The following is a 14,953-nucleotide window of genomic DNA, read 5'->3' on the forward strand; positions in this document are numbered from 1 at the left end:
ACACTTCAAGGGAGTCCTGAACCTGTTTGCTACAAAAACTGCAGTGACATTTGCAGTACTCTTTAAGGCATATCAATTTTGTTTTCTCTTTTTCACCGCTAACAAATTCATTACACAATAATTACTGATTTTTTTATTATGCTGCTCTTGTCTCACCTTGACTATTACATATATTCTTGTTCACACTTCTTTATTGATAAGAATGAAACACCTGAACTCTATCAATAAAAAAAAAAATAATAATAAATGTCTGATTATATTATAATTTTTTTAATAAATGAATTATCCCCTTTTCTTGTTTTTTTGCAATTTCAATAACTGACTTCAAATGAAGGATATGAATATCTACATTTTCTGATACTAGACATTGAAGTGCAGTCTCCATGGCTGCTAAATTAGCTTTGGTTACACTAGGAGAAGGGAGAAATGTCAGATGTAACTTCATATTGGGCCTAGAGACTCAAGAGTGTTTGTTATAATCATCTGGTCATTTAACAATTCGTAAGTTGGGCAGTCATTATCTATAAAATCCAATCATGAATTCTGTGACTGTCAGGCTGTGTGACCTGTTCCAGATAAAACTGTATTTTCCTCATCATTGTCTGCTTGTATAATCCTCACAAAATCTTCCTCCAACTATTCTTTTTTCTGTTCCTCAGAGTCAGATACAAATGCTTCATGCAAACTTCTCTCCCAACACCTTTTAATTGTAAATAGTGATGCGATTCTCCATTCTTTCTCTGCTAAGTCAAAAGCACTGACCAGGATAAGCTTCTTCAGGCATTCTGTTATGGATATTTCATCAATTATTCATTTAATTAAATTTGTCCCCCCTCCCATAGGGCTTTTTCAACGTTGATATAATGTCACGATCCAAAGGATGGATCTCAAAGGTCATATTCTTTAACAAATAGCTCAACTATATTTTACCGTCACAGCTTATGAGAATTTTTGCAAGATGATAGGCAGGACAGTTGTCCGGCATTAAGTGATTTAGGTCCATATTTTTCTTCCTTAAATGATTAGGCACTGATGGCACATAAAAAAAAAACTAATGAAACTATTACTCAAAAATCTCTAATCTCATTCTAGGCATTCTTGCCTTTAACTGCTGAGAACGTATTATTAAGAGCTTGGAAATACCCGGCTGCTTTGCTGAGCCTGTATATGTACAGTTAGTGTCTCCCATATGCAGGCAAATTTTTAGTATGGAAAGAATCGTTGTAAGATATTCAAACTTCGTGGGTAGGTTCCTCCATCTATTGCCAAACAATTGAAGTTTATTTGTCTTGGGTTTCTGTCGTTGTATGACATCTAAAGAGAAAAAATTGAACTGGCGCAACTAATCATATTAAGAGCCTCCCGTAGCGCAATTGGAAGAACAAGGGTACATTGCCCCCTTCGATTGCAAAAGGCCTAAGTTTGATTCTTGTCGTGACGAGAGGAATCTTTATATATGGACTTTTTCAATCGAGGTGAGCTAGCTGATCTCATAGGAGGTAGCAGGTTTTTTCTCCTGGAAACTCGGATTTTTCATCCTGCATACAGACAAATCAGCCCTTCAGAACACACACAATTTACAGACAAAAAATACTAGTTGAATGGTGGTGGAGGGCGGTAGATAGCGTTAATGTGGATGATTTAAAAGTAGTAGAGGTTCGGGTGGAGACTGAGAGTTGTACAGTAGGTGTCCTCCTGTGATGAGTCTTTGGACCTCTTACTTCAGTAAGAATTTTAATTGATCTTATTTATAAATTTTTTGCAAAATTAATTCGACACATGGGACAATGTCAGTAGAATATAAAATCAGCAGTTAAAGGGTTAATATGGAGATATGAAAGCACTAACATGTGTTTTTTTTGTTTTTGGTGGAAATGCAATGGGCCATCAAATGGTTCACTTTGTGTGCCAGCTTTACTGACACAAAACAGCAGTCAGCCTGTCCTTTATCATTTTAAAGCCATGCATCATTTGTTCATTGGATTGACAAGCTAATGTCTGATGGGAAGTATGTAATAATGAAGTCCTGTTTTGTTGCAAATGTAAATTTCTACAATATAGCTATCATCTTGTATGGTGGACAGTCATTAGCAGCCTTGGTGTCTGCAGATCACATTTCTCCTGAAATCACAACCTGGCAAATTCCATGCTTTTTTTTTTTTTGATAGCAGCTGAGCAAGTCCTTGAATTCTTTCTTCTTCATTTATGTCCATGCTATTTGTTAATTTTTTTTTTATGTAGTTTTGCAATATGACTCCTTATAATCTAACCAGAGTTCTACTTTCACTAAAGACCTTCACCAGCATCAAAGTTACTTACTGTTTGCCATAGGTCTGCTTCATCTTTTATCCATGTGTTAAGTGTGGATTCCTGCACATCTATGTATCGAGAGACCTTTGCTTGCATTTTTCCTGCTTCAGTAAGTCAGGTGCATCTAGCTTTTCTTGATATCCAACCATATTTTTCTTTGTTTTGAGAACTTTCCATGGCCATTAATTTTGTTTTATAAAACCAGAGAGGGAAAATAAAAAAGATTGAAAATACAATATGTAGAGTAACACTACTAACACTTTCCAGACAATACATATGTTATAACCTTTTACTACTTTTAGTTAGTTTACAACTACCTGACAAACCAATAATTAACTGCTAAATGTATTGCCATGCATGCTCATGTACATTGAAAGATGTGAAATTGGGAGCCAAGCTCTGTCCATGTTATGAGCAATTTCATGTTATACTGGATCAACAGCATATATGATAAAACGCTTTAATAAATAAAATGCTATATCTAATAAATAACATTATTGAAAATAATGTGTAATTCTTTGTTTCCTAAATGACTTTTTACATAATGTGCCAAGATCATTTTATCTATTACAAATTAATTACCTCTAAACATTTTTTTTTTTCATTTTTAAATCAAATATTGCGATCACTTACAAATGGCATATGAAAGCCCATATAAACAATATACACTTAATGGACAAAACATTAGAGTAGGGGTAATGGGAAGATGACACTGACAGTCCCTGTGCAGAGTGAAATGTACTCAAAGTGAATGCAGATGGTAAACAGGAAGTCATCAGGGCTTCCCAACATTGTATCACACTTGATGAATATAGGTAAATGTGGCAAATCTTAGCAACTTTGATCATAGACTTATTATCAGCACAAGACAGATGGGTCATTTTATCGCCTAAGTGGTAAGAATCTTAAGGTTCTTGACAGCAACCGTATCAAGGATCTACTGTGAGTATACTATCAATTGGATAGTTTGCCACACTGTCCAGGCTCATACAGACCAGCCACAGGGCAATGGTGACAAAAATTATATCCAGTTTCAATGTCAGAGGTTCAGGCAGCATTAGCAAACAAATGGTATGGTGTACTCTGCATACCATGGGCTACGGGAGCCAACACCCTAATCGTGTACCACTGTTGACAGCTCATCATTGTGTCTTGCCTGGTGTCGGGACCATCAAAACTGAATCTCTGCAGAGTGGATCAGAGTTGTGTGGTCTGATGAATCCTGTTATCAGTTGTACCAAGCTGCTGGAGGATGCAGGTGTGGTGTCGACAACATGAGGCTATGGCCCCGTCGTGCCAACTCTGTGATGGTTTGGGGGAAGCCTTCTCATGTGACACATTAGGTCCCTTCGTGTGTCTGGAAAGGTCTTTAAATGTTGCGAGCTACTAGAATGTGCTGGCTAATCACCTACACTTTCATGATCTTCGCATATCCTGCAGCCGATGGTCTGTTTCAACAAGACAATGCACTGTCCCACCAGGCCACAACCACCCAGGCTTGGCTCAAGGAACACTCATCTGAGTTTGGGACCATCTAGTAGCATCCAAGGTCCCTGGACTTAAATCCAATTGAATCTCTCTGGGATGCCACAGAGCAAACCATCAGATCCATGTATCTGGGACCAGTGTCTAAGGTGAGGTTGTGGACAATGCTGCAACAGGCATGGCTGGAATTACCTCTGGCAACTCTCCAGCATCTGGTGGAGTCAATGCCTTGGAGAGTACAGGCTGTTATTTGTGCTAGAGGAGGACCAACACACTATTAGGTAGGTATCTCTAATGTTTTGTTCACTGAGTGTAGATCAAATGTGTTTGTGTGTGTGCACAAGTTTATAAATAATTTTACTGTATTTGAAGTATATCTGAAATGAAACACAACATGAGATATTTGCAAGTTTTAAAATATTTATGAATAAGAACCACTTACTTATTTCATTTATGATAACTGCACTATCCATTGCCACATGCACTACAAGAGAGCTCCACCTATCATAAGGTGCAAGTCTCCTGAAAAATGACAAAGTGATTAATTAAATATTCTTATTTGGCATGTAGAAATAATGAAAATATTCTCAAACAAAAGCTATATAGGATTGTACATTTGATTCTTTTGTATCATTACAGGATACTAAGTGGTAGAAGACAGAAAAACTTTGTATCCCAAAATAAGAGGAATAAGGAATTTTAAGGCACAATCTGTATACTATTACAGTTGGCAATGCAATGACAAATTTAGTCACTAATGACGTAACACACAATTCACCCCTAATGTCAATCCCACCTTTTCCTGGTGTATGCTGTTTCTGCAAAAGAGGGTTTTTAAATTCAGCAAGTATTCTAACTGCAGAGGGATGCCTTCCCCTAGTTGGAGGAAATACTAAAAGGAGACTTACTTGGTGGTAGATGACCATCAACGCCTCGTGAAACACCATTTGATTACTGGAAGATTGGAGTAGCTAATGCTATATGCGACTCCAGAATAGAAATTCCAGTTTCTATCCCTCCCCATTTTTATGCAGTGAGAGTGATAACTCTTCAGAGTCATACCAAACATATTGCAAAGATCCAAAACCTGCTCCATTTAAAAGTACAGTAGTAAAGTTCAATACCTGTACACCAGATAGTACAGGGATTGAACTTGATAATAATGTATTAGGAGGCTTTCCAATCAGATGGTGTATAATACTACTTCTATATACTATCATATTGTGCCAAGTAGTGGTATGTAGAGATACTGTCAAGGCTGCTATATGGCAAGGAGACTGGGCATACTCTGTATGGGTGGCATGCCCAAGAATATTCTTTCTTCTGCCTGCATTTTTCTACTTTCTTTGAACTATTCACTACAATGCACCATGAACAGCATAACAAATCACAGTGTCACTATGTTTAAAAAAATCTTTTGCTAATAATAAGACAAAGAATTATCAAAACTACAAAAGAAACTTACAGGAAAAAAAAAAAATAAATGAAATCATTTCCACATCCACTTTACTAACATTTCTGGCATGACTACCTATTTCTCAAAAAAATAGGAAATCAGATCTGGATGCCTGTAAGTGGTGATGCATATCATTTATATTTACATCTTGGCTATCCAAACTATATTATGTACAATACTTTCCACCACTAGGGTGGTACTTGTGCCTTACAAATATTCATCTACTTTCTTTACTGCTCTCCAAATTCTGAGAATATTATCCTGAATTTCCCGATATTTTATTCTGAACTTAGCAATCCAATTATCTAAACAGCAAAGTCTCCTCTTCCTAGGTGATTTTAATGTCCAAAACTCCAGCTAGGTTGTCTTTTTGAATTCCATCAACCAAAATAGAAGAAATACAGAAGAATTTGCTTAAGGTATGATCTAACTCAAATTGTCCATATACCAGATAACCATTCCACTTCCCAATACTTGGATCTTTTCTTAACCAGTTCTTTCCACAACTGCTTAGAGATCATCTCTCCTCTCAGTAATCTTAAGCAAGTTTCTTCCACAAAACACCTTTGTGGGAGAAAAAAAAGAATAGAATTCTCAGAGGTCATTCCACTTAGTGTTGTACTGCCAAAAGATATGAAACTGATACTACAACTACAACACTAAGTGGAATGACCTCCAAGAATTCTATTCTTTCTTACCATGGTAAGGTTACTGCTTTCACTCTCCTACATACTTGTTCCAAGGTTATTAAAATCATTGTCCATGGAAGGACAGGTCTGTAAGCCAATCTGAGAGAAAAATTCAGCATGCCTGAAGAAGATTGAGAGAACAGCTCTAGACTCATTCTCAAGCTACACCAAAGCATGCAACAAAAGCACGGTAATCATCAACAAATCCAAACCTGACAGTGACAATGTATGAACTCACCTCCTGTACAAATAGTATGCCTTCTAGTATCTTGCAAAGGCCATCACAAGGAAGTACTGTAAGAACTCCTAAAGATCAAGCTGATCTACTGGCATTATTCTTTTCTACCAACTCCTGCATAAATGACCATGGAAAATTGCCTCCTAACACACCAGGCAATGCATCTCATGCTTGTGTTCTTATATCAGAACAATCTTAAATATTCCAGATACTTAAAAAGTCTTCTGATCCTGCAAGTACTTCCCCAGTTGTACTCAAAGGCTATACTTCAGAACTAACAACTATGTTTTTATACTGTCTTTATGTGCTTTTATACTTAGTTGGAATTTACTCCAATATATGGAAGCAAGTCTAGTCAGCCCATTCAAAAAAAAAAAATAAAATAAAAAATAAAAAAATAAATAAATACTAAATGAAAGTCGATCAAACTTTTGATTTATTGCACAAAACATGGTCTTCTCTAAAATGATACAGGAGGTTATCAGTGGTCAGCTTCTTCACTACTGGGAGGCTTGTCAGTTAATCAATGACCACCAGTATAGATAATGCTACTCTAGATCGAATGTAGATCACTTAACCTATATCCTCTCCCCCCCCCCCCCATCCCCAAATCTGGAACTACCATGGAAAGGTATAAAAAAACCTGTGCTGTTGCTCATGGTATTTCCAGTCTTTGGATCTAAGCACCAAGAACTGGATCCTTTCGTCTACCTTTCATCTTCAGTAATGGGGTAGCCAGTTTTCTTTCAGGCTTCATTTTTCTTATCCATCTGCCAAACGTCTCCAAGGTTTGGCAAATGGATAAGACTTGAGCAAGGTTTGGGCATCCCAAACCTTGTCCAAAGATACCATTCCTTGATGAGGTGAAGATAATCACCTCATCAAGGAATGGTATCTTGCATCATTGAAGGAGACACAATCACCTTGTGTCTCCCCTTCAATGCTAACTAACACAGACCTGTGTTTTTGTACAAAGAAGATCTCCAATGTTCTTCCCTTGATATTTCACAAATCACTAGAGAGGATCAGATCTCTTCTTGGACTAACATAAACACATCACATCAACAGCTTTCTCAGCATTTACAAAAACTTTGCATCCTTTTTTAACTCAATACTTTTCACACATCCAGTTTCATTTAACATCAGTTGTCTACAGAGATCAGTCCAAAAATCCAGTTGTGCAAAACAATTATAAATCAGACATCAGCATGACTACGCATATACTGATTATTGAAGAAAATTTGAAAATTTCCCAAATATGCTAGAACATCAACTTTGGGAATATTTAATCCAGTTTCTTAAGGAGAATAGTCATTATCCTGAAATGCAGAAAGAAAAATTCACACATCATTTGCTGATAATAGGTAGAGGAAGCAGTCTTATTTTGGCATACTTTTCCCTAAGAAGATACTTTTACATTTCCTTGAAAAATGGAAATTAATTATGCCACAAATGCCTGCAACAATTTAAAAACATAGTTCTGTAGAAAACAGACCTTTTGATTCACTATGGGAATTTAGGGAAGAAATTTGATCTTAAGCTCAATTTTTTTTTTTTTTTTACTTTATTTTATAAAAATACAAAAGATACTTACTTCAATACATGAGCTACTGTGTTTGGTCCAAACCATTCTCCTACTTTCTTTCCATGTGATTCACCCATCTGGGCTGAAATTGAAGATAATTATTTTCGATTGCTCAAAGTTTATGACATATATAATTATAGATAAGTTTTATTATCAGTAATATGCAAATGTTTCTTGCCCTTTTTATTATCATCTTTATTTATTTTATTATTATTTATGTATTATTATTATTTGTGTATGTTTATTTATTTTTTCATAATGCAGAAAACACTGCTTTGAAGATGAAACTCTGAATTTTCAAACGCGTTTCAGACCTCCAATAAGTAAAGTGGCAGTTTCACACTGCACGATGAACTTCATCTCCCTCCTAAAGACTTTTACATCCCCAGCTGGATTCAAACCTGCAGTCTACTAGTTAGAGCAGATATATTAACCACTTGGCCAACCAAACTATGCATTTGAAATTAATCAAATGCTTGCTGAGTTCAACGGCTTGTTTGTCTATTTTGGGAGATAGCAAGTAATGTGTAACAAACCCATTCAGCTGTTGAGATGGGTCAAATATCTCTAGCATTTATATTATTTACATATCACAGATGGAATCAATATCTCTAGATTTGTGCTGCATTAAATTGTGAATTCCCATTAATATCGCTGGCTTTATTGATTGAGGAGTGACAATGATTGAACAAAGGTAGGTAACATGCTTAATTTTAACAGATTTGGAGGTACATATGTAAAATTAAAAGAAATAAGAAACCTAATGTAAAATAATATCTTATATAAAGCAACCATTCTTAAAAGATAGTTAAAATTTTTTTCCCTTTTGTAATACTTCTATATTTATTCAACAAGAGGATTACAAGTTACTGAATTAAAATTTCTCCTGTTTTTAATTAGCTATGCCTTTACATATATTTTTGTGTACAGATATTCTACACAAAATATTTGTAATGTTGCAATGAGTCATGCAACTTTAGAGCTGTCTAATAATAAACATGATGATTTAAACACTTGTATTTAAAATAAAAATATTTAAAAAAAAATAATAATAAAAAATTCAGCATAACTTACCAATCTGATGGATGGAATAAGGAGAGTCTTTTTTATCTTCAAACATTCTTAAAATTTTTAAATATACTGGATCTGAACACTTCGGATTCCATAGCCAGTCTAGGAGGACACACAAAAACTAGCATAAAATATATATATATTAAACAAAAAACTGATCACGTATAAATTATTTATTTTATGGATGAACTAAATAATAATAATCTTTCAAGTCTAGCCCTGAAAATTATTTATTTTATAAATTAATGTGGATTGTAAAGAATCCACGACACTAGCGTGCAAGCTTATATACCTAGCATACCAGACATGCTGAATGGTCTGATACACTAGTTATATTTATATACTTGCAAACATTCTTGAAAAGAGGCTGAGAAAAATTGTGAAACAAAAACTTGGGAAAGAACAAGCTGGGTTCAGGCCAAATAGAGGTAGAATAGCTTGGGGGATAGAGTAAAGAGTACTGTAAAACAGATTGAATACAATGACAAAGGTAATATGAATACTGAAGATAAGGATATTCTAGATGAATAGTAATTAGTAGAAAATATTCAAGAGAAAATGCAAACAGGAATACATATCAGTACTTGAGGAGATAAAGAAGCTATCAAAAGCCAGACATGTGAAAAGATAGAATAGATGATCATCATCATTAGTGTTCTGTCTCTTGACAGGTCCAATGGTATAACTCAGCAGATTCTTTTCCCCCAATTTCCTCTGTCTCTTGCTTTCTCCTTCATTTCCTGATATCTTCTTGTTCCCATTATATCATCGAGCATCATTAGTTGTCTTCTTCCTCTTGTTGCTTTCTTTCAATTTTCCCTTCTATTATTCTTTTCAGTAGGCTGTTTCCTCTTAATACATGTCCTATCCAATTGTGCTTTCTTTTTCTTGTGGTCTTTAGTAAATTCCTTTCTTCTTCAACTCTTTGTAATACTTCTTCATTGGCGATTTTTTCAGTCCACTTTATTTTCTCCATTCTTCTCCATAACCACATTTCAAATGCCTCCAACCTTTTAGCTTCTTTCTTCCTAATTGTCCATGTTTCTGACCCATATAAGGTCATACTCCAAATATAGCACTTAATAAGCCTTTTTTTTTAGATTTTTATTAATTTTATTAATAAACAAATTTTTCTTGTTATAAAATGCATATTTTCCTTTGTTAATTCTTTCTTTTATTTCCATGTCACATTTTCCATTTTCTTGTATTATACTACCAAGGTATTTGTATTGTCTCACTTGCTCTACACTTTCTCCATTCATCGTCACCTTGATACTTCCTGGTTTCCTGGAGACTCTCATCACTTTTGTTTTCTTTGCATTAATTTTCATACCATATTTCTTGCATATATTTTCAAATTTTTGCATTAGTTACTGTAGTTCATCTTCAGTATTAGCTAATATTGCTTGATCATCTGCAAATCTAATATTTTGTATTGTTCTTCCTCCAATAGTGATTCCTCTTTTCTCTTCATAAAATGCTTCTTTTATCATTTCTTCTGCAAATATATTGAAGAGTGCCGGTGACAGGCAGCATCCCTGTCTTACACCTGTGCCAATCACACATTTTTTAGTTTTTCCTACTTTGGTCTTTATTATGGCCATCTGGTTCATATATAATTCAGCTATTAACCCTCGGTCTCTCCAATCTAAACCTATTTTGCGTAATATTTCCATCAGATTTTCCCATTTCACCATGTATGTCAAATGCTTTTTCAAGGTCGATGAAACAAATATAAACTTCTTTATTTACTTCTATATTCCTTTCGCATATGGTCCTCATTACTCCAATTGCATCTCTGGTTCCTCTGTCTTTTCTAAATCCAAATTGATCATCCCCCAGAAAATACTCCACTCTAATTATACAATCTTTGATTTAATATTCTTAGCAGTACTTTGGAGGCATGTGAGAGTATGCTTATAGTTCTGTAGTCACTGTACTTAGCAGGATTGCTTTTCTTTTCAATTGATACAAGAATACTCTCTGTGAAATCTTTAGGCCATACTCCTGTTTTGTAAATGAGGTTGCAGAGTTTCCATGTTTCTGTTATACCTTTGTTCTCCAGTTGTTTTAGGATTTCACTAGGTATTCCATCCAATCCTTCCATCTTTCCACTTTTTAATTCCTTAATTGCTGTTTCTACTTCTCTCTTTAGTATTTCAGGACCTCTTTCTTCTGTTGAGATTTCATTTTACTCTTCCAATTCAATTTTTGTTGGTCTTTAATTTTTTGCATAAAGTTCTTCGATGTATTCCTTCAATCTTTCACCCTGTATTTCGATATCATAAATCAGTTTTCCTTACTTATCTTCTAATGGCAGATTTCTTATGCTTTTTTTAATATTTGTAATTTCTTTTGCTTTTTCAAACATTTTATCATATCGCCCCCTTTTTTCCATTTCTTCAATTTCTTTACATTCTGTTTTTAACCATTCCTCTCTTGCTTTATCAGTTTCTCTTCTCAGTTCATTATTTAATACTTTGTATTTTCTTCTTCCCTCTTCAGTGTTTACATTTTTCCATCTTCTTCTTTCTTCCATTTTTCTTATCATTTCATTTGTAATCCATGGCTTTTTAATTCTTTTCCCTTCCACAAAACCTATCTCTTCAGCAGCTGTTCATATACCAAGTTTTTCAGTTGATTCCATTTTGCATTAACATCCATAGTTTCTTCAGATATATTCTCTTTGTTCCTTATTTTATTTTCCAGTTCTTCTCTGAATGTCCTACCTGCATCTTCTTTGAGTTTTTCTAGGTTCCACCTTTTCTTGCTTCTACCTTTGTTTATTTTCTTATATCGTATTCTTAATTCCATAACAAGCAAATTATGGATGAATAGATGATATCCAACCAGAAATGCTCAAATATGGAGGTATAAAAGTTACACAGTGGCTACACTGCATAATTCCAATGGCCTGGTCACAGTGTAAAATTCTAGGTGACTGGAGTACAGCTCTCATAGTTCCCATCTAATAGAGTTGAATGTGAGAATTACAGAGGAATTTCTCTAAGTGTTCCGTAAGATTTATACAAGCATACTTGAGAAGAAGCTTTGAAAAATTATGGTAGAGAAATTTGGAGAACAAGGTGGATTGAGGTCAAATAGAGGTTGTCAAGATTAAATTTTCACTTTAACACAAATGGTAAAGAAATCATGGAAATATAACAAGGATCTGTACTTAAGTTTTATAGATTTGGAAAAAGCATAAAACAAGCTGTCCAAAGAAAAGCTTTTGAAAACACTACAATTATATGGAGTAAATGGAAAATCAGAGCAATACATTGTGTATATTTAAGTTATAATCCAGCATTCAGTTAGAATTGAAGGAAATACAGGTAGATGGTTTGATGTAAAATCAGGAGTAAGGCAGGGATGCACATTATCTCCAATCTTATTCATCGCCTGATATTAGAATGAGAAATATCAAACTTAGCTCTTTGCTTTATGCAAATGATGTTGTGCTCCTAAATACATCAGTACCATTCTCCAGGGTTCTCTAACTAAATTGCATAACAACTGTAACAAATTTGGTATGAAAATCAACAATAAAAAGACCATAACTATGAAAATAGACAGTAACATAGAAAACTTCAGCTACATTCTCAATGGAGAACCTATAGAACAGGTAAAATATTTCAGCTATTTAAAAGTACAATTTTTAGTGAAGATGGCATATTAAATTTGGAAACAGACAACAGAATAAGCAAAGCTGGTATGGTGAGGAGCCAGTTGAATAAATTCATATGGAAGAGAGAAATTAGCCCAAACACTAAACTAACAGTATACAAGGTAGTTGTTCAAACCAGTTTTAAGTTATGGATCTGAGAGTTGGGTTAGAAATAAAACACTTGATTAAAGACCATGAATATGAGAGTTCTGAGAAAAATTAAAGGTCTGAACTGCTGACATCAATATCAGAATTAGATCAAAAATGAAGACCAGTGTTAGATCCTGAATGGAGGATTTTCTAAGAAGTTGTTCATTCAGAATCTAACATGAAAATTTTAATAATACCTGCACACCAGCAGAAAGTAAGAAAGACCTTGTTTGTTGTATGAGAATGTGCATTAATATGTGTAATGTATTAGAAATATTTTCTGTCAAATGGAAGACTAAATTTGAGAATTATGTCAAATTAGTGATTCTATGTAAAACAAATATTAGCTTAAATTTGTGTCCTACTAAGCTATCTAAAATAACTAAGTCGCCAGACAGGTAATGAGTAACAGCTCAAAGGTTGCATCTGGAGCGCACATATCGATCGTAATGCCGGAGGCTACAGCATACACGGAAAGAGACTTAAGCACACTTTCTTCAAAGACAGCACCTAACAGCAAAAGGGAGAGTAAGGGATCAACCTAAGGCATTAAAAGTAAAGGGTCGTGCAAAAAAGGATACAGTAGAAAGAGGCACTTGAACACAGAATATAAGGCAATGTGCGTCATTTTGCAAGGCTTTTTTCCGGATTTTCATCTCGAGGATTCTTGACCGGTGGTTGGGGAAAAGACAAGCCAGGGTTCTATGATGTCGGACAGCGGGCCGTTTTCCTGATTATGCTGAAGAAGATTCCATGCAGAGCCATACGCGAATCGTGCCAGTTGCTGGATGTCCCATCGGAAGGAGCGGAGATAGCCTTTAGTTGCGGCAGTGACCAGATCGTGTCTGGTAGCAGTAGAGGGGGGACAACGTAGCCACAAGGCCAGCCACTGAGATAGCCAATCGAAGGATGACCAGAACAACACGTGGTAGTTAACAGACCTTCGGAAAGAACTTGGTAATGTAGAGATCTTTTGTTATATACCTCGGAAGTGACAGAAGATAGAAATTTGTGTTTTGATTAAGTAATGTGGACAATCCTTTAGAGAACTTTGATAAGATTTAGTATTTGATACAGCTAGTTCTGTTGGACATGGAATTGTCAGGAACAAATCTCTAATTGTATGATAGCATGAATGAGAGGATCTTAATTTAGTGTGATATTGTCTTTTGTTTTGTATGATTTAATACTTTGATCTATCTACGTGAATTTGATTAAATTAGAATTGTTTTCCTACCTTAGCATGAGAATTTTACCTAGCTAGAGTTTTAGAAGTTTCAGTATTTTGATTCAATTTAGTTGCACTTGTCTTTTAGTTCCAATAAACATGTTTTATTGCATATGCCTGAATTCGAGATATCAAATTACCACCTATGAAATTAGAACCTTAGCAGGAAGAATTTTGAATATATATATGTTTAAGAATAGATTATAGGTCACGACTGCAAAGTACTGAAATCTATATAATTGTATGTGAATTGTATATTAGAATGTATGCCAATGAATCTACGAATATTTCCCTGAGCTTGAATTATTTCCTGTTATAGGATGCTGGCTGGCGCAGCATAATACAAATTTGCCAGTATCTGAAAAGGAAATATCCTAGGTCGAATCAAGTTAGGCTATACAATAGAAAAGATAATAGAGATTGATGAGGTATACAAGATTTAAAATTTGTAGGGAAAACAACGACGTAACACCAGGGTCTAGGTGGATTAATTCAGTCAGAAGTACTTTAGAAGCACAAAATGTTACATGTGACTATATTGGAGTGCTGACAAGTAATGGACTAACATGAAGGAGAATTATTAATGAGATTACTAATAATGTAAACTTTAATCATGCAGTGCTGTTATAGTAGCCTGAACACCCTTTTGAGGTCAAGGGTACATATCAGGAAACTGATGATGATTTATGTACTTATGCTGCTTTAGGATGAAAATCAGTTTTTCAAGAGGAAGAATAAATCTGTATCCTAAAAGGGACAAGCATTAAAACACTAATTTAATACAAAGCGAATTTTAATTAATACAACAAAAATAAAGATAAAAATCACTCTCCACATTTTGATGAATTCATTTTACGTTTGTCAGCATTTTCATTAGTGTATACAAGCTTATATGGCCTAGTAGTAGCGGGTAAGAAAGAAACATTAGTTATCTACTACTATTAACTTTAAATTTTATAGAAATACCTTTTTGAATGATAACCAGGTCCAAAGTATCTGTTTCAGTACCCAATGGATGAAGGTTTTAAAACATTTGTTTGGGAAAGACCTAGGATCAAATCCAGGGACAGTTTA

General features: G+C 34.7%; 1 protein-coding gene across 1 annotated transcript in view; it reads right to left on the reverse strand.

Annotated features, from left to right (window-relative positions):
* LOC150093221 (cysteine protease ATG4B-like) overlaps positions 1-14,953 on the reverse strand; it is a 76,231-nt gene that overhangs the window by 38,543 nt on the left and 22,735 nt on the right. The window contains exons 5-7 of the mRNA XM_090413558.1: positions 8,838-8,936; positions 7,773-7,845; positions 4,238-4,317 (exon numbers count right to left, since the gene is read on the reverse strand). Coding sequence (XP_090269684.1) covers positions 4,238-4,317; positions 7,773-7,845; positions 8,838-8,936 — 252 coding nt within the window. The remainder of the gene's footprint in view (positions 1-4,237; positions 4,318-7,772; positions 7,846-8,837; positions 8,937-14,953) is intronic.

Source organism: Typopeltis vanoorti, chromosome 24 (assembly GCF_054136105.1).
Source record: "Typopeltis vanoorti isolate ZY-2024b chromosome 24, IOZ_Tvanoo_1.0, whole genome shotgun sequence".
In the NCBI taxonomy this organism is placed as follows: domain Eukaryota; kingdom Metazoa; phylum Arthropoda; class Arachnida; order Uropygi; family Thelyphonidae; genus Typopeltis; species Typopeltis vanoorti.